This window comes from Salvelinus fontinalis, chromosome 38 (assembly GCF_029448725.1).
Source record: "Salvelinus fontinalis isolate EN_2023a chromosome 38, ASM2944872v1, whole genome shotgun sequence".
Classification (NCBI taxonomy): Eukaryota; Metazoa; Chordata; class Actinopteri; order Salmoniformes; family Salmonidae; genus Salvelinus; species Salvelinus fontinalis.
The window spans coordinates 18,376,496-18,398,509 of record NC_074702.1 but is presented as its reverse complement, the minus strand read 5'-3'; the positions used below and the strand labels follow the sequence as shown (position 1 = coordinate 18,398,509).

The 22,014-nt window shown below is 51.0% G+C and overlaps 1 protein-coding gene across 1 annotated transcript in view; it reads right to left on the bottom strand.

The window, feature by feature from the left end:
• The window catches only part of LOC129837678 (poliovirus receptor-like), a 69,607-nt gene that overhangs the window by 5,637 nt on the left and 41,956 nt on the right, over window positions 1–22,014 (bottom strand). The window contains exons 2-6 of the mRNA XM_055904029.1: window positions 12,713–12,822; window positions 10,910–11,159; window positions 9,572–9,880; window positions 9,284–9,401; window positions 8,774–8,922 (exon numbers count right to left, since the gene is read on the bottom strand). Coding sequence (XP_055760004.1) covers window positions 8,774–8,922; window positions 9,284–9,401; window positions 9,572–9,880; window positions 10,910–11,159; window positions 12,713–12,822 — 936 coding nt within the window. The remainder of the gene's footprint in view (window positions 1–8,773; window positions 8,923–9,283; window positions 9,402–9,571; window positions 9,881–10,909; window positions 11,160–12,712; window positions 12,823–22,014) is intronic.

Genomic DNA, 22,014 nt, shown 5'->3' with positions numbered 1-22,014 from the left:
AAAGCAGATGGAGGGAAAATAAAGAAAGAGGACAAGAGGGAGGAGGGAGGGCGAGAAGAAGAGGGGTTGGATGATGTCAGTAGTCTGCACTGTATTCCATGTGATGTGTTCTTGCATGTGGGAGTGAGGGTGCCGAGGCTTTAACAGCAGTGTTTAACGTCACTGGCATTTCCTACTCTCCCTCTGAGCTGCTCTTGTCCCCATTCCCTCACAAACGCCCTAATAACGTCAGAGCAACATTTCAACAAGGTCTCTGCAACATCAAGGCAACGTGCCAATGACATCTCCTCCTAAACAGTGTGAGGGCAGTGTGCGGGTTCTCTTTAGTCTCAACCCCCTCACCCATAAAATAGCAGAACGACTGAGCAAAAACAAAAAGACATCCTCTGGAGTCCAGAGGGCAAGAACAGGTGGAGGCCATGCAGGAGGACAGGAGGATGATAAATGGATGGAGGGATGCAGCCAGGGATGAAGGAGAAGAGGAGTAGGATGCAGGGTGGTGGTGACTGACAGAGCGAGACAGCAGAATGACAACTCCTGCTTCAAGCTACTATAATGCAGAACAGGGGACAGTCTGTCTGCCCTCTCTCTCCCCTAGCTACTGAACACCAAGCTCTGTTGTATAAGCCCCGGACGGCGCGCATTTTCCCTCATACCTAGTTTGGTCCTATTAAAAGGCTCATGACTCCAGACACACCAGCTGGCGAAATTGCTAGTTATTTGCTACCACTCTCTACTACTTTCTTCTTAGCCATCTCTCCCATCCTCCTCCCCTCTATCTACTACACCTTCCTTTTCTCCCACCCCCCACCCCACCCCCACACAGTAGCTAAACCTTTCCATTGATACATGACAGTGAGACTTGGTCCTCTAATCCATCCTATAATAAAAACACAGGAACTGCATTTACACCTCTGTCTCCAGTGGACCCAGAAGACCTAGAGCCTCAGTACCTAGAGGTGCTAAAGGATAGAGTAGGTACAGGGGTCCCCTAAACACTGATACAGGGTCAGGTGCCACATCCATCAAGACTGTCTCAGAGTAAGAGTGCTGATCTAAGATCAGTCCCCCCTGTCCATGTAATCTATATCATTATGATTTATAAGGCAAAACTGATCCTTGATCAGCAGTAAGAGACGCTTTATTAATACAGGCCCTGATATTTTCTAATCTTCCCCATGGTTAAAGGTTGGTTAATTAATCTGGTACTAGATATGTGGTTCGGGGCAAAAAGGTTGGTGTCTGGTCTGGGTGATACAGCAGAGGACAGTAGAGCGCTAGTAGAGCACTAGAGCAGAGGACGCTAGAGCGCTAGAGCAGAGGGAGCTAGAGCGTTGGACGCTAGAGTGCTAGAGCAGAGGGCGCTAGAGCAGAGGACGGTAGAGCTCTAGAGCAGAGGGCGCTAGAGCAGAGGAAGCTAGAGCGCTAGAGCTGAGGACGCTAGAGCAGAGGACGCTAGAGCGCTAGAGCAGAGGGCGCTAGAGCAGAGGACGCTAGAGCGCTAGAGCAGAGGGCGCTAGAGCAGAGGCCGCTAGAGCAGAGGCCGCTAGAGCAGAGGCCGCTAGAGCAGAGGGCGCTAGAGCAGAGGGCGCTAGAGCAGAGGGCGCTAGAGCAGAGGGCGCTAGACGGCAGAGCGCTAGCAGAGAACGGCAGAGCGCTAGCAGAGGGCGGCAGAGCGCTAGCAGAGAACGGCAGAGCGCTAGCAGAGAACGTCAGAGCGCTAGCAGAGGGCGGCAGAGCGCTAGTAGAGGACATCAGAGCGCTAGCAGAGCGCTAGTAGCGGACAGCAGAGCGCTAGCAGAGGACAGCAGAGCGCTAGCAGAGGACAGCAGAGCGCTAGCAGAGGACAGCAGAGCGCTAGCAGAGGACAGCAGAGCGCTAGCAGAGGACAGCAGAGCGCTAGCAGAGGACAGCAGTGTTGTGCCCCAAAGTTTCACTAAACAGCTTCCTGTAAGGGAAAGTTTCCTCTCCCACGGTGTTTGGCCTTTTAAACAGCATGGGACAAGCTCTCACCAGCATGATCACACACACAACATATGTTTTACTATCCTTGTGGGGACCTGAAATGGATTTCCATTCAACATCCTATTTTCCCTAACCCCTAAGCTTAAAATAGCTTTTGTCCTCATGGGGATGTGGGAAATCTCTCAACACACACACACACACACACACACACACACACACACACACACACACACACACACACACACACACACACACACACACACACACACACACACACACACACACACACACACACACACACACACACACACACACACACACACACAGGGGAGACGCTTCTCCCAGTCAGGCAGTAAACACACTGAGCACAACGCCTTGGGAAGAGCAGTACACAATCCTGTCAATGAAAAATGCTCTCATATCTCCCTCACTCTCACTGGACTGGCGCAACACAGTTTCTCTGGACCCCCGCCAGGTCAGCCCCTCCCCTCCCTCAAATATAATCGAACGCCTCAGCCAGAGAGCCACTCACAAAGTATAGACAACCAATCACTGTCCACGATGCTGAAAGGGTCTATACAGCTGCCTATCAAAACCATGATAGGCTTTCTGTGGTGTCAGGGAATGTAGCCTATTGCTTTACTGGATAAATGTAATCAGTAATTAAAAAGTTAGAAATTCAAACATTGCAGATGGTCAAATGCATGTTCAATACAACAGCATACTAAATCAGCAACCAATTGATGTATTATTTTGATGCACAACTGTCCTGTATATCCTACCTGAACGTGCATGACATGAGCCATTCCTCAGGCTCTCTCCCAGCTTGGATAGAAAGGTGTTGTGTGTAAGACCAGTCTATTAATGCCAATCTCACTTTTTTTCTATGTAGAGGCCTATAGCAGCTACAGTATGCGGCTGCGTCGGCTCGCATTTTTGTGTGCAAATGTTTACCACGGCCTGTAGGTCCAGGTTACAGGCCCGACTGTTTTCTATACTGAGTATTGACAACACAGACAGTCCATTGCGCTGCACACAATTTAAACTTAGTCTTGAATGACGCATGTCAAGATATACCAGCGATAAGGGACTGTTGAAATTGCAACCACACAACTCAAATGCCGGTTCACCAGTATGAATAGAATCACAAAGTGCTTGCTTGGTTTGAGCTCTCAAGAACTGTTGTCCGCTGAAGATAATAATCTCTTTGCATCTGTTTATTGGCTGTCCAGTATCCAGACAACCTGTCCCAGAGCGTCCTATTCAGTTCATCTCTTTCCGTAACCTGTTGAGTCCGGCAATTAAGGAGAATGCGAGAGCCTCAATTAAAGATGTTGCAGAACTGCTAGATTTGAAGCACCACTCCCTTCTGCCCAGTTCCCCTCGTCTTGCTCCGGAAATCAAGCGGTTTATAACCATCCCTGTAACTGTCGCTTCTGCAGAGAGATGGTTTTCTAAACTAAAACTCATAAAGACCTACTTAAGAAGCATTAGGCTCTCGATCCGACATACGTTTTTTAAACTCCTGAGTAAGCTCCACTGCACTGGCGCCGTCGTAGCCTTGACAACGGCATTTGTTCACTGATATCCCCTTATACTTTCAATCAGTTCAGGCCTGAGGCACTTTGATCAGTCACATTCCTGAAGCCCAAGAAACAAATGCTTAGCCTCATAGTACATTAAAAAGATTCGTAATGGCTTTTTAGAGGGTTACTATCACAATTATTTATGTCAAGACAGGTGCATGGGACCAACGACAGAAACATCCCCAGAAACAACACTATGCATCGCTCCAGCACAAAAACCACTGGCTGAGGAAAATGATGCTTTTTATAGATTGCGTCATGCACGACCATAAGCTCCAAGTAACCGCAAATAATGAGAGAGATGGTGCGGAAATAATGCCTGCTGCCGCCCGCCTCCCAAAGACATGCAGCAGCCCCCCACCACACACACACACACAATGGTGCATGGGCATATATTACATTACATCATGGGAGAAGACTGATTGGTTGGTTTCGGGCTGGTTTCTTCACAGAGAGAGAGATGGTTAGCAGCAGTACTGAATGTGACTTATTGAAAGGTCTGGATCAGACTATTTATACATATCTCTGGTCTTGATCATGTCTTACTGAGGGGTGGAGGGATGGCAGAGGACAGTCAGGCCTGGAGGCTGGAGAGGAACAGACTTCATCCTCTCTGTAGCATGGCCAAAGAGTGACAGACCGGGAGGGAAACAGAAGGAAGCAGATGCATCTTCTGAAGGGGGGCTGACACCACATGTGAAATATGAAGGATGCAGGTTAACTCATTAAGAGTTAAGAGTTTTGACGTGATACCATTGCAGGGACACGGAAAAGAAAAAGGTTTGTCTTCTGAGCGAGTGGGGAAGGATTTTGATGTGACACCAGTGCAAGGCAATATTGGAGAGACCAGGTCTGGAGACAGTGGTGATGGCAGAAAATGGGTTAGCCAACTGTGGCGGAGCAGGATCCAGTACAGGATCAAGGGAGCTAAGCAGTGATTAAGAGAGCCGGTATTTAAGAGAAGGAGAAACCAGCTCAACAAGATGAGAGACAGCGATAGGGAGAGGGTAAGGGGGGGATGAGAGAGAGAGAGAGACAGCGATAGAGAGAGAGATAGAGAGAGAGCGATAGAGAGAGAGATAGAGAGAGAGCGATAGAGAGAGCAATAGAGAGAGAGAGCGATAGACAGAAAGAGCGATAGAGAGAGCGATAGAGAGAGCGATAGAGAGAGCGATAGAGAGAGCGATAGAGAGAGCGATAGAGAGAGCGATAGAGAGAGCGATAGAGAGAGAGAGAGCGATAGAGAGAGAGAGAGAGAGCGATAGAGAGAGAGAGAGCGATAGAGAGAGAGAGAGAGATAGAGAGAGAGAGAGCGATAGAGAGAGAGCGATAGAGACGGAGAGAGAGAGCGATAGAGAGCGAGAGAGAGAGCGATAGAGAGCGAGAGAGAGAGCGATAGAGAGCGAGAGAGAGAGCGATAGAGAGCGAGAGAGAGAGCGATAGAGAGCGATAGAGAGAGCGATAGAGAGAGCGATAGAGAGAGCGATAGAGAGAGCGATAGAGAGAGCGATAGAGAGAGCGATAGAGAGAGCGATAGAGAGAGCGATAGAGAGAGCGATAGAGAGAGCGATAGAGAGAGCGATAGAGAGAGCGATAGAGAGAGCGATAGAGAGAGCGATAGAGAGAGCGATAGAGAGAGCGATAGAGAGAGCGATAGAGAGAGCGATAGAGAGAGCGATAGAGAGAGCGATAGAGAGAGCGATAGAGAGAGCGATAGAGAGAGCGATAGAGAGAGCGATAGAGAGAGAGAGAGCGATAGAGAGAGAGAGAGAGAGCGATAGAGAGAGAGAGAGAGATAGAGAGAGAGAGAGAGAGCGATAGAGCGATAGAGAGAGAGCGATAGAGAGCGAGAGAGAGAGCGATAGAGAGCGATAGAGAGCGAGAGAGAGAGCGATAGAGAGCGAGAGAGAGAGCGATAGAGAGCGATAGAGAGAGCGATAGAGAGAGCGATAGAGAGAGCGATAGAGAGAGCGATAGAGAGAGCGATAGAGAGAGCGATAGAGAGAGCGATAGAGAGAGCGATAGAGAGAGCGATAGAGAGAGCGATAGAGAGAGCGATAGAGAGAGCGAGAGAGCGATAGAGAGAGCGAGAGAGCGATAGAGAGAGCGAGAGAGCGATAGAGAGAGCGAGAGAGCGATAGAGAGAGCGATAGAGCGATAGAGAGAGCGATAGAGCGATAGAGAGAGAGAGAGAGCGATAGAGAGAGAGAGAGAGCGAGAGAGAGAGAGAGCGATAGAGAGAGAGAGAGAGCGAGATAGAGAGAGAGAGAGCGCGATAGAGAGAGAGAGAGCGCGATAGAGAGAGAGAGAGCGCGATAGAGAGAGAGAGAGAGCGCGATAGAGAGAGAGAGCGCGATAGAGAGAGAGAGAGAGCGCGATAGAGAGAGAGAGCGAGAGAGAGAGCGATAGAGAGAGAGAGCGATAGAGAGAGAGAGCGATAGAGAGCGAGAGAGCGAGAGAGAGCGAGAGAGCGAGAGAAAGGAAGGAAGGGAGAGAGAGAATGGGATGAGAGAGAGAGGGGGGAGAGTGGACAGAGGAAGAGTGAGAGACGGGGTGAGAGGGAGATAATGTTAACACATGTTTCCCATGCCAATAAAGCCCCTTGAATTGAATTGAATTGAATTGATAGAGGGGAAAGGGAGACTGGCTCAGTGCTGTGAGCTGGTATTTGAGAAAGACAGAGAGAAGAGAGGGGGTCTCAGAGAGGGCTAACGGCATGTCTCTCCACTGAGCACAGATCAGTACAGTGTTGTAGGAGCCTGATAGAGGCCAGTTATAGAGGATCGGACCAGGGGCAGGGACACAGACAGACAAGAGAGACAGGTCCCAGGTCAGCTCGTAACTCTGTGCAGGGCTCTCTGCGTCAGTTGTCACACAACTGGGGACAGGACAGGCGCAGCAGCAGGACAGGAGCCTGCTCCAGCCTGGTCCAGACGCTGGCCATTTCACAGCCACGGCCCCTGTCAGCCCTGGTTGGACACAGCTCCACTGCATTAGCACTCCATCTGTATTCACACTACCTCTCTCTCCGTCTCAGTCTTTCTCTGTGTGGGCCTGCACTCAGTTCATTCATCCCCCTTTTTACTGTCTTTCTCACTGAGGGGGAATGACAGGAGAAAAGAAGAGAGGAAGGAGATGACTGGACAGGACAAGGGAAGCGAGGGAGTAGGTCGTTCTGCCCCTGAGCAAGGCAGTTAACCCACTGCTCCCCAATGACGTGGATGTCGATTAAGGCAGCCCCCTGCACTTCTCTTCAGAGGGGTTGGGTTAAATGTGGAATTCACATTTCAGTTGAATTCATTCAGTTGTACAACTGACTAGGCATCCCCCTTTCCCTGTAGCAGGAGAGTACAAGGACTAGATGAAGGGGGAGGGAGGAAGAGGACAGAGGGAGTTAAGAGGGAAAGAATTTAGGGGTGATGGACCAAAGAGGAGAGAGAGGGAGGACAGGAAATCATTCTGGGAGACAGGAAAGGACAGCAGAGTTTATAGGAGACAGGATGATGAGGGGGAGGACAGAAGAGAGGGAGTTAAGAAGGAGAAGCAGCCAGGCGCTGAAGCAGCAGAGGCCGACTGATCGGCTCAGAAAGGATAGAGTGAGACTACAACACTACATACTCACAGCACCGCCAGCCTGCTCGCTCTCTCACACACACTAAATCAGAGAGAGCGAGAGAGAAAATGGAGGGGGTGATAGTGGTAGAGAAGAAGCAGTGCCATAGATTCCCATAGGGGTTTTAAATGGCAGCATCCTGTTCCCCTCTCACCCCCCTCTTTACTCTAAAAGCAGACACCCTCTACCAACCCTTCCCCTCCATCTCACTCGTTCAATCACCCCTTTTTATCCTCTCTACCTCCCTCCCTCCCCCCAGCCACCTACCCTGTACCCATACCCAGCCCTGTACCCATACCCAGCCCTGTACCCATACCCAGCCCTGTACCCATAGCCAGCCCTGTACCCATAGCCAGCCCTGTACCCATAGCCAGCCCTTTACCCATAGCCAGCCCTTTACCCATAGCCAGCCCTTTACCCATAGCCAGCCCTGTAATACCCTGTGGGCCTGCATGGGGACGTCCGTTATGTTCCAGAGAGATGCTAGTGGCCCATCAGAGAGAACACATTAGTAGCATAGAGAGGCGAGGGACGGAGCGAGGGAGGGACGGAGCGAGGGAGGGACGGAGCGAGGGAGGGACGGAGCGAGGGAGGGACGGAGCGAGGGAGGGACGGAGCGAGGGAGGGACGGAGCGAGGGAGGGACGGAGCGAGGGAGGGACGGAGCGAGGGAGGGACGGAGCGAGGGAGGGACGGAGCGAGGGAGGGACGGAGCGAGGGAGGGACAGAGCGAGGGAGGGACGGAGCGAGGGAGGGACGGAGCGAGGGAGGGACGGAGCGAGGGAGGGACGGAGCGAGGGAGGGACGGAGCGAGGGAGGGACGGAGCGAGGGAGGGACGGAGCGAGGGAGGGACGGAGCGAGGGAGGGACGGAGCGAGGGAGGGAGGTGCCTTTTAAAACACATTCACCAGTGAATTGCACTTTTTCTCCATTTGTCCTGCATTCCCCCGCGTCAGCACAAAACAACTTCAGGTAAAGTGCAGATCAGGGGGGCAGATGTATTTTTTATAAGAGAGAGAGAGAGAGCAAGGTGGAACTCGTGGAGGGGGAGCTAAATCTGTAGAGGGATGGAGGGATATTTATTTAAACGGCGCGGTCGACCGAACAGCTCTTTCAAGTGGTGTAGTGGTTGTCTAGTCACAGTACACAACAAGGAGATAGCAAGGTTGAGTTCAGTCCAACGCAAACCGTACCCTCAAACAAACCCTGCCAGTGTGTGGAGACCTGAAACGGTCTCTGATGATGATGCAATCCATTCTACCAGTAGATGAACAGACGAGTAGAGCTCAAACATCACAGCTAGGATCCATAGATATGAACAGAATGAGAGGATTGCATGCAAACAAGGAGGGATGGGTGATAAAGTTTCAAAGGGTAGAGGATGGATAGATGGAAAACCCTAACGGAGGAAGAGGCCCAGTAAACTGCCCCCCAACCACTAACCCCAGGAACAGAGCATGCTTCTCTCCCTGACTACAGACAAGCATCGCCACACCCTCTGTGTGTGTGTGTGTGTGGTAAGTGTGTTTTCAGGTGTGTGTCCAGGTGTGTTTGTAGCATAGCATGCACATGTGTATGATTACAGTCATTTCAGGTGTGTGTGGACTCACCTCTGACCATAACAGTGACCTGGTCCTTGCCGGTGCCCAGGCGGTTGTTGACCTCGCAGACGAAGGTTGTGTTGGCCTGCTCGTCCACCTTCAGCACGGTCAGAACGTTTTCTTTTACCTGCACTGTGTCTGGCATCTGACCGGACATACTGGGGGTAGAGGGAGAGGAGGAGAGGGTGGAAAACATCAGTATTGGAACATGGCCCAGATCTCCCTACTTTCAACTTTCACCTTTTCATACCTATAAAGACTTAATACAGGTAAGTGATTATGGAGGAGGCAGTCAGGCCACTGCAGGCTTGTTGTTTCTACTGGGGTTAAACTCCACTATGGAAAGTTACACTTCATCTCTCCATCATCAAGATAAGAGGCCAGTGGCTGTCGAGTTGATCCTTATTATCATAATACTATCTGTGGTTTATAGTGGCCTGTGGATAGACTGATAATTAAAGAAGGAGAGAGACCGATACACAGACTGACAAAGAGACAGGCCGACGGACAGACACTCACGTTTTCCATGTGATGGTGGTAGGGATGGGGTTGGCAGTAGCCTGACAGGTCAGAGCCACGTTGGTCCGACCCACGTACCAGTTATTATCATAGCCCACGATGGTCACCTGTGGGGGGTCTGAGAGAGAGAGGTTAATTAGTGGGACTTCCTACACACAGAAAATAATTGTATTTGGATGCATATGCAACATTAAAGAAGGTCTGACAATACGGTCTGCATGAGTGTGTGTGTGTGTGTGTGTGTGTGTGTGTATGTGTGTGTGTGATACGTGTGTGCAGTGGCCTTACACTCGACGGCCAGTTTCATCAGGAAGCTCTCAGGCTTGGCCTGGGTCCTATGGGACACCAAACAGCTGATGTCTTTGCCGTTGTCTGCTGCTGTGGGAACCAGCATGTACTGGCTAGTTATCGTCACGGTGTTGTCAGCGCCCGCCGTAGAGGCGGAGGTAGCATTGCCGTTGACAGCCGTCACCCATGCGATCTGGGCAGCAGGGCGACCGTCGGTCGACTCACAGCGGGCCACGACAACTGGCTGGGCTCCCGCGGTGACAGTGGAGGCTATCACTGTTACCCCGGAGGCAGCGTTCCTGGGTTTGGCTGATGAAGGGATGGAGGGAATAATAATTAATGAATACCAATATTGATAAACGACTAGACCGGCGAAAACAAGACAGACTATCTGTTTGTTTCCCCCCCCCTTCTCTCTCTCTCCCCATGGCTGTTGAATGTGAATAGAGCAATCAGGACAAGAGCTGACACCAAGCATGACAAGCAGCCGGATCAATAAACGCCCGAGGGGAGAGAGGGGAGAGCTGCGTCCAGGTTAGAGCAATGGTTCTAACCCATTAACAGAAACACAATTGATCTGACAATACCACTTATAATAGCAATTAAGCTGCATAGACAGGATTTTAACCTGTAGGGTAGAGGTCAGATGGGATGGGGGTAGAGGTCGGATGGGATGGGGGTAGAGGTCGGATGGGATGGGGGTAGAGGTCAGATGGGATGGGGGTAGAGGTCAGATGGGATGGGGGTAGAGGTCAGATGGGATGGGGGTAGAGGTCGGATGGGATGGGGGTAGAGGTCGGATGGGATGGGGGTAGAGGTCGGATAGGATGGGGGTAGAGGTCGGATGGGATGGGGGTAGAGGTCGGATGGGATGGGGGTAGAGGTCGGATGGGATGGGGGTAGAGGTCGGATGGGATGGGGTAGAGGTCGGATGGGATGGGGGTAGAGGTCGGATGGGATGGGGGTAGAGGTCGGATGGGATGGGGGTAGAGGTCGGATGGGATGGGGTAGAGGTCGGATGGGATGGGGTAGAGGTCGGATGGGATGGGGGTAGAGGTCGGATGGGATGGGGGTAGAGGTCGGATGGGATGGGGGTAGAGGTCGGATGGGATGGGGGTAGAGGTCGGATGGGATGGGGTAGAGGTCGGATGGGATGGGGGTAGAGGTCGGATGGGATGGGGTAGAGGTCGGATGGGATGGGGTAGAGGTCGGATGGGATGGGGGTAGAGGGAGGCACAAGAGCACTCACAGATACATAATAGAACATGGACACACACACACTAGAGAAACCGAGAACACACACACATCCAAAAGAAAGACACACACATATGGTCCTACCTAGCATGACGAGGGAGGTGACACCCTGTTCATTGCCGCTGGGGTAGGTGGCGTATTCACAGATGTATTTCCCCTCGTCAGTCATCTTGACGTCTGAGATCTGGATGGAGGGGTTGTTGAGGGAGGGGGGTACCGTCGTGAAGCGGACCCGCCCCTTCAGGGGCGATGTGGGGTAACTTGCCCCAAAGTTAGGGTGGTACACGGCGATGTTGAGCCGCTCGCCCTCCTTCGGCTCATAGATCCAGGACACCTACGTAGTAGAGTCAAGTTCATTCATTCAACTATTACACAACCTGTCAAATGGGGAAAAGGGGTCAATAAAAAACAGCGACTCTTAATCTTTTCTTTGTGAACATGTATTACTATCTACCAGACGTATGGACTCGAGTCACAAATATGATGACTTGCAACTCGACTTTGACTTTAACTCCAATGACTCGTGACTTGACCTTGAGCCTTATGACTCAAACTGACCTGATACCCTCCCCAAACTGACCTGATACCCTCCCCAAACTGACCTGATACCCTCCCCAAACTGACCTGATACCCTCCCCAAACTGACCTGATACCCTCCCCAAACTGACCTGATACCCTCCCCAAACTGACCTGATACCCTCCCCAAGCACAAATATTAAAAATGATGCTATTAAAAAAGTGTGCAGCGCATCAACTCTTCATTTAACGGATTACAGTTTGAATCGGACAGCAGCCAATCAAATTGTGGCAGCTGAGAAAAAGTTGCGTGTGGCAGTGCAGAGGAACGTCGGCGGGTGAATTCAGACGGAGCCCTTGGAAAGATGATACCCAAAATTATTATTTTCGGATATGAAGACGACATTGTATCAACAAAAAACGGATTGCAACTTGCACAATATGCGGGAAGTAAATGACAGACGGAGGCGCAACAACTTCCAACTTTGTTCGACATTTGAAGCTGCACAAAGAACGGTAAGTCGTGGCTAATATAGCCGACAGGTATATATTTTATTACTTTACTAGTGTATCATGTAGTCTAACGTAACATTAAGTCAACAAGCCTCCATACAGTCAGTCAGTGTGGGAACATGATCATTGCACCCAAGATTGAGCTACAACTGGCTAGGCAGTTGGTAGCCTAAATCCTGCCTGATGTTACTGCTGTTCCTAAAACCATTGACATACGTTAGCCTACTGTAACCACACAGAGAGAGAGTGTGTGTGTGTGTGTGTGTGTGTGTGTGTGTGTGTGTGTGTGTGTGAGAAGGTTGGGCGATTGTGTACAAGCCTACTACGCCCGATTGCGCCCCATAGCGATCCTTGATAGTCGATCACCATTGGGGGGGGGGGGGGGGGGGGGGTTCTTATGGCTACCAATGTATTTCCAAGGAAATATAACGTTTATTTGTAAAGTAATAAATATATAGATATTTTTAAAAGCATTCATGATTTGCGTAAATGTCATATGCTAACTTACTCTTGTTAAAAATATGAAATGGTATTACATTTGGTGAAGAGCACATTATGACTTGTTTGGGACTTGAGACTTGACTCGGACTTGCCTGTCTTGACTTGGGACTTGACACTTACTTGTGACTTGTAAAACAATGACTTGGTCCACCTCTGCTATCTACACTATGGTAGATAAAAGACCCTCCATGTACAGTGTGCACGTAAACTTGGATGATCAGGGACAAAATGTCTTAATAATAATTTTATCTTGTTAATGGTCATGGACGTAAATTGTTATGACGGTAAAAGCCACGAGTCCAGACATTAGTTACTGTATGTGTGTCTGATCATTTAAGACTTTCTTCTGACACTGACCTGTGTGAGCTGTATCCCTCCAGCATCTGCGAAGGCACACCTCAGGTTGACCGCCTGGCTGGGGTAGGACATCACTTCCGGTTCCACCTTCACCTGCTGAGACACAGTCCCTGGGAGGAAGAGGAGAGGACGTTAGTGCACCTTCCTGTTTTCCCCTCCCTGTTCTTTGTCAGGGGCCATGAAGGAAAGGGGAGTAGGAGAGGAAGCTTGTTGAGACTATTGGGACCAGGCCCCAGCCTGCCTGATGAGAAGAAGAGGCGTGTTGGGACTATTGGGACCAGGCCCCAGTCTGCCTGATGAGGATAGGAGGCATGTTGGGACCAGTCCACAGCCCCAGTCTGCCTGATGAGGAAAGGAAGCTTGTTGGGTCTATTGGGACCAGGCCCCAGCCCCAGTCTGCCTGATGAGGAGAGGAAGCTTGTTGGGACTATTGGGACCAGGCCCCAGTCTGCCTGATGAGGAGAGGAAGCTTGTTGGGACTATTGGGACCAGGCCCCAGCCTGCCTGATGAGGAGAGGAAGCTTGTTGGGACTATTGGGACCAGGCCCCAGTCTGCCTGATGACAGATTGTAGTTCTGTGAAATGGTCTGGTACACCATTAAGACTACCTACAGTAAGCAAGTAGGTCAAAGCTCCAGGAGTCTGCTAGAGGGGTGTGTGTGCGCCTCCCCCATTCTAGCGATGAGTGGAGGAAACAGGACATGTAGTGAAGAGGAAAAAGCCCAGTACGCTCCACACCGGTCATAAATCATTTGGATGGCTTATGCTTTTCTAGAACCAGCCATTTACTCTGGGCTCACACACACACACACACACACACACACACACACACACACACACACACTGTGTACAGGGATTGGTGTGTGTTTGTGTACATGTTTTCCTACATTATCAGGACCACAACGTCCTGACAAGTCACCAGAAGGTGTCTTTCGTGCATGTCTGCGTGAGAATGTAATTAACTGTATGAATGAGTGTGCGTCGGTGTGTCTGTCCGGTCTACCTGTTCTACGTAAAAACAAATTATCTGCTGCGACACACCTGTCAATGTTTACCAACATTTCAATCTCTCTGTGTGTGTTCCCATATTGTGTAGCCACACTTCTTAATATGATGCACACACAGAAGTGATTGATACTGAAATTAATTTTAGCATCATAACTGGTTCTACTGGTTTGTCCATCCTCTCTGAGTGGAGAAACAGAAACATACAGACAGGGAGAAACATGAGTGGAGAAACAGAGACATACAGACAGGGAGAGAGACAGAAAGAGACAGATGGGGAGAGAGAAAGAGAGAGAGACAGACAGGGAGAGAGAGAGAGAGAAAGAGAGACAGAAAGAGATGGAGAGTGAGAAAGAAGAGAGCAAAGAAAACAATCAAGGCATTTCCTAGAATTACCCACCATCTCTCCCAGCACTGATCCAATGTCAGACTCCAACCACAAAATAACCCTTCTGCAACCACAGAACCTCTTTACAACCACCCACCCACCTGGAGACTCTGCTGCCAGGATTAAAACAGAGCCAGAAGCACTGGTATTCCCCTCATAGTATTAACAGCATTAGGTTGATGAAAGCATGGGGCCAAAGGGAGTTTCCGCCATATTCCTTCACAGATAAGGTTCCTTTCTTATACTGACAAATCAATGAGGGGGAGTGAGGTGAATGAGTCAGTGCACAGAGTGAAGGGTTCAGAATCTGAGCGTGTTCTAGCTGGATCCTGGTGCCTCTCCAGATCTTGTGACCTGTGTGTATATTGTGTCCTAGTGTAGGGGTCTACTGCGTTGTGATCTAGGTGTTTGGAGTGTTTGTGAGGGATCAGGCAGTAGCCTCACTTCAATCCACCTGCAGCAGATAGACCAACTATAGATTAGCTCTGGGACCTGCTCAGCTCTAGTGAGGGAAGGAGGGAGGCATGGAGGGCTATTGAATCCCAGGATTGCTCGTCTCCACTGGGGAGTATGAATTGAGTCAACCTTGCACGCCACAGGTCATTACACAGACCTGTATTGATAAGCATGCACACATAGTACGCAAGCACACAATACACGCACACTCGACACACACACACACACACACACACACACACACACTAATGTTTAATCCCGGGAAGGCAGGCAGGCAGAAAGCCCAGAGGGACAGGGCTGAGGAAAGCCTGCCTGCTGTCAGTCACAGGCAGAGCAATAAGAGGAAAACCAACCCAGTTTAACTCTCTCTAAGCCAAGATGAGAGGAGGATGAGAGGAGAGGAATGGTTTGAGACATTCGACCCCCCAGGGATATAAAATATAACCCACCCTCTGAAATGACTAACCCCCCGGGGGTTGTAGACTATCATTAGAAGAGCATGGGTTGACTAGGATATTTATGGTGTGTGTGTGTGTGTGTGTGTGTGCGCTGTGTCGCTAAGGTAAGGATGCCTTAAACAGATAACTAATATTAAAAACTATAAAATACAGAGAAGAGTGAAGTGGACAAATGAAAATAGAATGAGGAGGGGAGAGGGATTTGGAGATGAGAAGATTAAAGGGAGACAGAGCGAGAAAGAAAGAAGATTGAAGGGTAGAGAAAACCGAGAGCGAGAGGAGTCTGTAACCAACAAGATCCTGAACATATTCTACCCCCAAGCCATAAAACAGTGTGTTAAATATACTGAACCAAAATATAAAAATGCAACACGCAACAATTTCAGAGATTTTACTGAGTTACAGTTCATATAAGGAAATCAGTTAATTGAAATAAATTCATTTGGACCTAATCTATGGATTTCACATGACTGGTCAGGAGGGCAACCTTGGGATCCAGGACCAACCAATCAGAATGAGTTTTCCCACAATAGGGCTTTATTACAGACAGAAATACTCCTTAGCTTCATCAGCTGTCCGGGTGGCTGGTCTGAGACGATCCTGCAGGTGAAGAAGCCGGATGTGAAGGTCCTGGGCTGGAGTGGTTACACATGGTCTACAATTTTGAGGCCAGTAGGACATACTGCCAAATTCTCCAAAACGACATTGGAGACAGCTTATGGTAGAGAAATTAACATTCAGTTCTCTAGCAACAGCTCTGGTGGCCATTCCTGCAGTCAGCATACCAATTGCACACTCCCTCAAAACATTAGTGGCATTGCTTTGTGTGACAAAACTGTGTAATGATCATGCTGTTTAATCAGCTTCGTAATATGCCACACCTATCAGGTGGATCGATTATCTTGAAAAAGGACAAATGCTCAAACAAGGATATAAACAAATATTAGGCCACAAAATTTGAGAGAACTAAGCTTTTTGTGCGTATGGAGAAATTCTGGGATCTTTTATTTTAGCTCATAAAAAACATGGGACCAACACTTTACATGTTGCGTTTATATTTTTGTTCAATATATTTAACCAATAGCTAGATGGAGTTATTGTATTGACCTTTTTTTGCACAAACTCTTGACTCATCACATACGCTGCTGTTACCGTTTAGTCTATCCTGTTGCCTAGTCACGTTTTCTATTATTATTTGTCTTTTCTCCCTCTCTGCATTGTTGGGAAGGGCCTGTTAGTAAGCATTTCACCGCTAGTCTACACCTGTTGGTTACCAAGCATGTGGCAAATAACATTTGATTTGAGACGGTTGAAGGGTAGAGGAAACAGACAGAGAGAGGAGACGGTTGAAGGGTAGAGGAAACAGACAGAGAGAGGAGACGGTTGAAGGGTAGAGGAAACAGACAGAGAGAGGAGACGGTTGAAGGGTAGAGGAAACAGACAGAGAGAGGAGACGGTTGAAGGGTAGAGGAAACAGACAGAGAGAGGAGACGGTTGAAGGGTAGAGGAAACAGACAGAGAGAGGAGACGGTTGAAGGGTAGAGGAAACAGACAGAGAGGTGAGACGGTTGAAGGGTAGAGGAAACAGACAGAGAGAGGAGACGGTTGAAGGGTAGAGGAAACAGACAGAGAGAGGAGACGGTTGAAGGGTAGAGGAAACAGACAGAGAGAGGAGACGGTTGAAGGGTAGAGGAAACAGACAGAGAGAGGAGACGGTTGAAGGGTAGAGGAAACAGACAGAGAGGTGAGACGGTTGAAGGGTAGAGGAAACAGACAGAGAGAGGAGACGGTTGAAGGGTAGAGGAAACAGACAGAGAGAGGAGACGGTTGAAGGGTAGAGGAAACAGACAGAGAGGAGACGGTTGAAGGGTAGAGGAAACAGACAGAGAGAGGAGACGGTTGAAGGGTAGAGGAAACAGACAGAGGAGACGGTTGAAGGGTAGAGGAAACAGACAGAGAGAGGAGACGGTTGAAGGGTAGAGGAAACAGACAGAGAGAGGAGACGGTTGAAGGGTAGAGGAAACAGACAGAGAGGTGAGACGGTTGAAGGGTAGAGGAAACAGACAGAGAGAGGAGACGGTTGAAGGGTAGAGGAAACAGACAGAGAGGTGAGACGGTTGAAGGGTAGAGGAAACAGACAGAGAGAGGAGACGGTTGAAGGGTAGAGGAAACAGACAGAGAGAGGAGACGGTTGAAGGGTAGAGGAAACAGACAGAGAGAGGAGACGGTTGAAGGGTAGAGGAAACAGACAGAGAGGTGAGACGGTTGAAGGGTAGAGGAAACAGACAGAGAGGTGAGACGGTTGAAGGGTAGAGGAAACAGACAGAGGTGAGACGGTTGAAGGGTAGAGGAAACAGACAGAGAGAGGAGACGGTTGAAGGGTAGAGGAAACAGACAGAGAGAGGAGACGGTTGAAGGGTAGAGGAAACAGACAGAGAGAGGAGACGGTTGAAGGGTAGAGGAAACAGACAGAGAGAGGAGACGGTTGAAGGGTAGAGGAAACAGACAGAGAGAGGAGACGGTTGAAGGGTAGAGGAAACAGACAGAGAGAGGAGACGGTTGAAGGGTAGAGGAAACAGACAGAGAGGTGAGACGGTTGAAGGGTAGAGGAAACAGACAGAGAGAGGAGACGGTTGAAGGGTAGAAGAAACAGACAGAGAGGTGAGACGGTTGAAGGGTAGAGGAAACAGACAGAGAGAGGAGAGACGGTTGAAGGGTAGAGGAAACAGACAGAGAGAGGAGACGGTTGAAGGGTAGAGGAAACAGACAGAGAGAGGAGACGGTTGAAGGGTAGAGGAAACAGACAGAGAGAGGAGACGGTTGAAGGGTAGAGGAAACAGACAGAGAGAGGAGACGGTTGAAGGGTAGAGGAAACAGACAGAGAGGTGAGACGGTTGAAGGGTAGAGGAAACAGACAGAGAGGTGAGACGGTTGAAGGGTAGAGGAAACAGACAGAGAGAGGAGACGGTTGAAGGGTAGAGGAAACAGACAGAGAGAGGAGACGGTTGAAGGGTAGAGGAAACAGACAGAGAGAGGAGACGGTTGAAGGGTAGAGGAAACAGACAGAGAGAGGAGGCGGTTGAAGGGTAGAGGAAACAGACAGAGAGAGGAGACGGTTGAAGGGTAGAGGAAACAGACAGAGAGAGGAGACGGTTGAAGGGTAGAGGAAACAGACAGAGAGAGGAGACGGTTGAAGGGTAGAGGAAACAGACAGAGAGAAGAGACGGTTGAAGGGTAGAGGAAACAGACAGAGAGAGGAGACGGTTGAAGGGTAGAGGAAACAGACAGAGAGAGGAGACGGTTGAAGGGTAGAGGAAACAGACAGAGAGAGGAGACGGTTGAAGGGTAGAGGAAACAGACAGAGAGAGGAGACGGTTGAAGGGTAGAGGAAACAGACAGAGAGAGGAGACGGTTGAAGGGTAGAGGAAACAGACAGAGAGAGGAGACGGTTGAAGGGTAGAGGAAACAGACAGAGAGAGGAGACGGTTGAAGGGTAGAGGAAACAGACAGAGAGAGGAGACGGTTGAAGGGTAGAGGAAACAGACAGAGAGGAGACGGTTGAAGGGTAGAGGAAACAGACAGAGAGGAGACGGTTGAAGGGTAGAGGAAACAGACAGAGAGAGGAGACGGTTGAAGGGTAGAGGAAACAGACAGAGAGAGGAGACGGTTGAAGGGTAGAGGAAACAGACAGAGAGAGGAGACGGTTGAAGGGTAGAGGAAACAGACAGAGAGAGGAGACGGTTGAAGGGTAGAGGAAACAGACAGAGAGGAGACGGTTGAAGGGTAGAGGAAACAGACAGAGAGAGGAGACGGTTGAAGGGTAGAGGAAACAGACAGAGAGAGGAGACGGTTGAAGGGTAGAGGAAACAGACAGAGAGAGGAGACGGTTGAAGGGTAGAGGAAACAGACAGAGAGAGGAGACGGTTGAAGGGTAGAGGAAACAGACAGAGAGAGGAGACGGTTGAAGGGTAGAGGAAACAGACAGAGAGAGGAGACGGTTGAAGGGTAGAGGAAACAGACAGAGAGAGGAGACGGTTGAAGGGTAGAGGAAACAGACAGAGAGGGGAGACGGTTGAAGGGTAGAGGAAACAGACAGAGAGAGGAGACGGTTGAAGGGTAGAGGAAACAGACAGAGAGAGGAGACGGTTGAAGGGTAGAGGAAACAGACAGAGAGGTGACGGTTGAAGGGTAGAGGAAACAGACAGAGAGAGGAGACGGTTGAAGGGTAGAGGAAACAGACAGAGAGAGGAGACGGTTGAAGGGTAGAGGAAACAGACAGAGAGAGGAGACGGTTGAAGGGTAGAGGAAACAGACAGAGAGGTGACGGTTGAAGGGTAGAGGAAACAGACAAAGAGGAGACGGTTGAAGGGTAGAGGAAACAGACAGAGAGGTGACGGTTGAAGGGTAGGATGGAGAGGGAGGAGACAAAGAGAAGGTTGCAGGGGAGGAGAGAGAGAACAGAAGCTGTGTGTCAGTCAGTGCTGCTCTACTTTACTGTGCTCAGTTTAACGCCTAAAGGATGGGTGACACACAACACGCCAACCAACACACACATCAACACGTACACAGATTTGGCATCTAAAAGTAGCACATCACTGTTCAAGTCAGCATCCTAAGTACTGTCACCAATCATTATGTCTCTCCCTCTCACACACCCTGAGAGCAGTACCACCCCTGCCATATTAACCCCGTCCTCTCTGAGCTCTGCATGACATCTACATATTTCCCACCATGCCTTTGATGAAGGGAAAACGGATGGGAAAGAGGAGGTGTGCCGGGAGGATGGAAGGATGAGACAGCTAGGAGATGTCAAAGTGATGCAGGATGAGTGGACAGCAAGCAAGAGAGCGAGAGAGAGGGAGGGAAGGAGACAGCAGGGTGAGTGACCGGTGAAGGAAGAGAGCGAGAGAGAGGGAGGGAAGGAGACAGCAGGGTGAGTGACCGGTGAAGGAAGAGAGCGAGAGAGAGGGAGGGAAGGAGACAGCAGGGTGAGTGACCGGTGAAGGAAGAGAGCGAGAGAGAGGGAGGGAAGGAGACAGCAGGGTGAGTGACCGGTGAAGGAAGAGATATGAGGGAGAAATGGAGAAAACAGGGACAAGCAATGGAGGGGGGGGGGGGGGGGTAAGAGTGAGAAACTGAGACAGACCTCAAGAGAAGAGGAAGAGGAAACAAATTTGATGAGCAACATCTGAGGGGCACAGGGAGAAAGAGAAAGAGAGCAGGAGACAGACAGTGAAAGTGAGATAAATAAAGTAGGAGAGATGTTTAGACAGAGGAAAAGTAGAGAATGAGAGAGAGCACAGGAGAGGGAATCGGTGCATGGAGAACGGAATGACAGAAGGAAAGAGGAGAAGGGAGAGAGGGAGGTGTGGAGCAGTAGAGGAGAGCAAAGGTAGACTACACACACACACTTGACCTTGAGAGAAAATGAGGACTGTCTCAGAATAGAGGGCAGAGGAACAGTGGGAGTATGACACCACCCCCCCCCCCATTTGAACGGCCGTGGCCTTAAAGGGAACATACGCCTATTACCCTTTCCCTGCTTCCCTCCCTCCCCGTCTGTCCGCTTAGCTCCCCGTCTGTCTGTCCGCTTAGCTCCCCGTCTGTCTGTCCGCTTAGCTCCCTGTCGGTCTGCCCGTCTGTCTGCATAGCTCCCCGTCTGCCTGCTTAGCTCCCTGTCGGTCTGCCCGTCTGTCTGCTTAGCTCCCCGTCGGTCTGCCCACTTAGCTCCCCGTCTGCCCGCTTAGCTCCCCGTCGGTCTGCCCGTCTGCCCGCTTAGCTCCCCGTCGATCTGCCCGTCTGCCCGCTTAGCTCCCCGTCGGTCTGCCCGTCTGTCCGCTTAGCTCCCCGTCGGTCTGCCCGTCTGCCCGCTTAGCTCCCCGTCGGTCTGCCCGTCTGTCCGCTTAGCTCCCCGTCGGTCCGCTTAGCTCCCCGTCGGTCCGCTTAGCTCCCCGTCGGTCCGCTTAGCTCCCCGTCGGTCTGCCCGTCTGTCCGCTTAGCTCCCCGTCGGTCTGCCCGTCTGTCCGCTTAGCTCCCCGTCGGTCTGCCCGTCTGCCCGCTTAGCTCCCCGTCGGTCTGCCCGTCTGCCCGCTTAGCTCCCCGTCGGTCTGCCCGTCTGCCCGCTTAGCTCCCCGTCGATCTGCCCGTCTGTCCGCTTAGCTCCCCGTCGGTCTGCCCGTCTGTCCGCTTAGCTCCCCGTCTGTCTGTCCGCTTAGCTCCCCGTCTGTCTGTCCGCTTAGCTCCCCGTCTGTCTGTCCGCTTAGCTCCCCGTCTGTCTGTCCGCTTAGCTCCCCGTCTGTCTGTCCGCTTAGCTCCCCGTCTGTCTGTCCGCTTAGCTCCCCGTCTGTCTGTCCGCTTAGCTCCCCGTCTGTCTGTCCGCTTAGCTCCCCGTCTGTCTGTCCGCTTAGCTCCCCGTCTGTCTGTCCGCTTAGCTCCCCGTCTGTCTGTCCGCTTAGCTCCCCGTCTGTCTGTCCGCTTAGCTCCCCGTCTGTCTGTCCGCTTAGCTCCCCGTCTGTCTGTCCGCTTAGCTCCCCGTCTGTCTGTCCGCTTAGCTCCCCGTCTGTCTGTCCGCTTAGCTCCCCGTCGATCTGCCCGTCTGCCCGCTTAGCTCCCCGTCGATCTGCCCGTCTGCCCGCTTAGCTCCCCGTCGATCTGCCCGTCTGCCCGCTTAGCTCCCCGTCGATCTGCCCGTCTGCCCGCTTAGCTCCCCGTCGATCTGCCCGTCTGTCCGCTTAGCTCCCCGTCGGTCTCCCCGTCCGTCGGTCCGCTTAGCTCCCCGTCCGTCGGTCCGCTTAGCTCCCCGTCCGTCGGTCCGCTTAGCTCCCCGTCCGTCGGTCCGCTTAGCTCCCCGTCCGTCGGTCCGCTTAGCTCCCCGTCCGTCGGTCCGCTTAGCTCCCCGTCCGTCGGTCCGCTTAGCTCCCCGTCCGTCGGTCCGCTTAGCTCCCCGTCCGTCGGTCCGCTTAGCTCCCCGTCCGTCGGTCCGCTTAGCTCCCCGT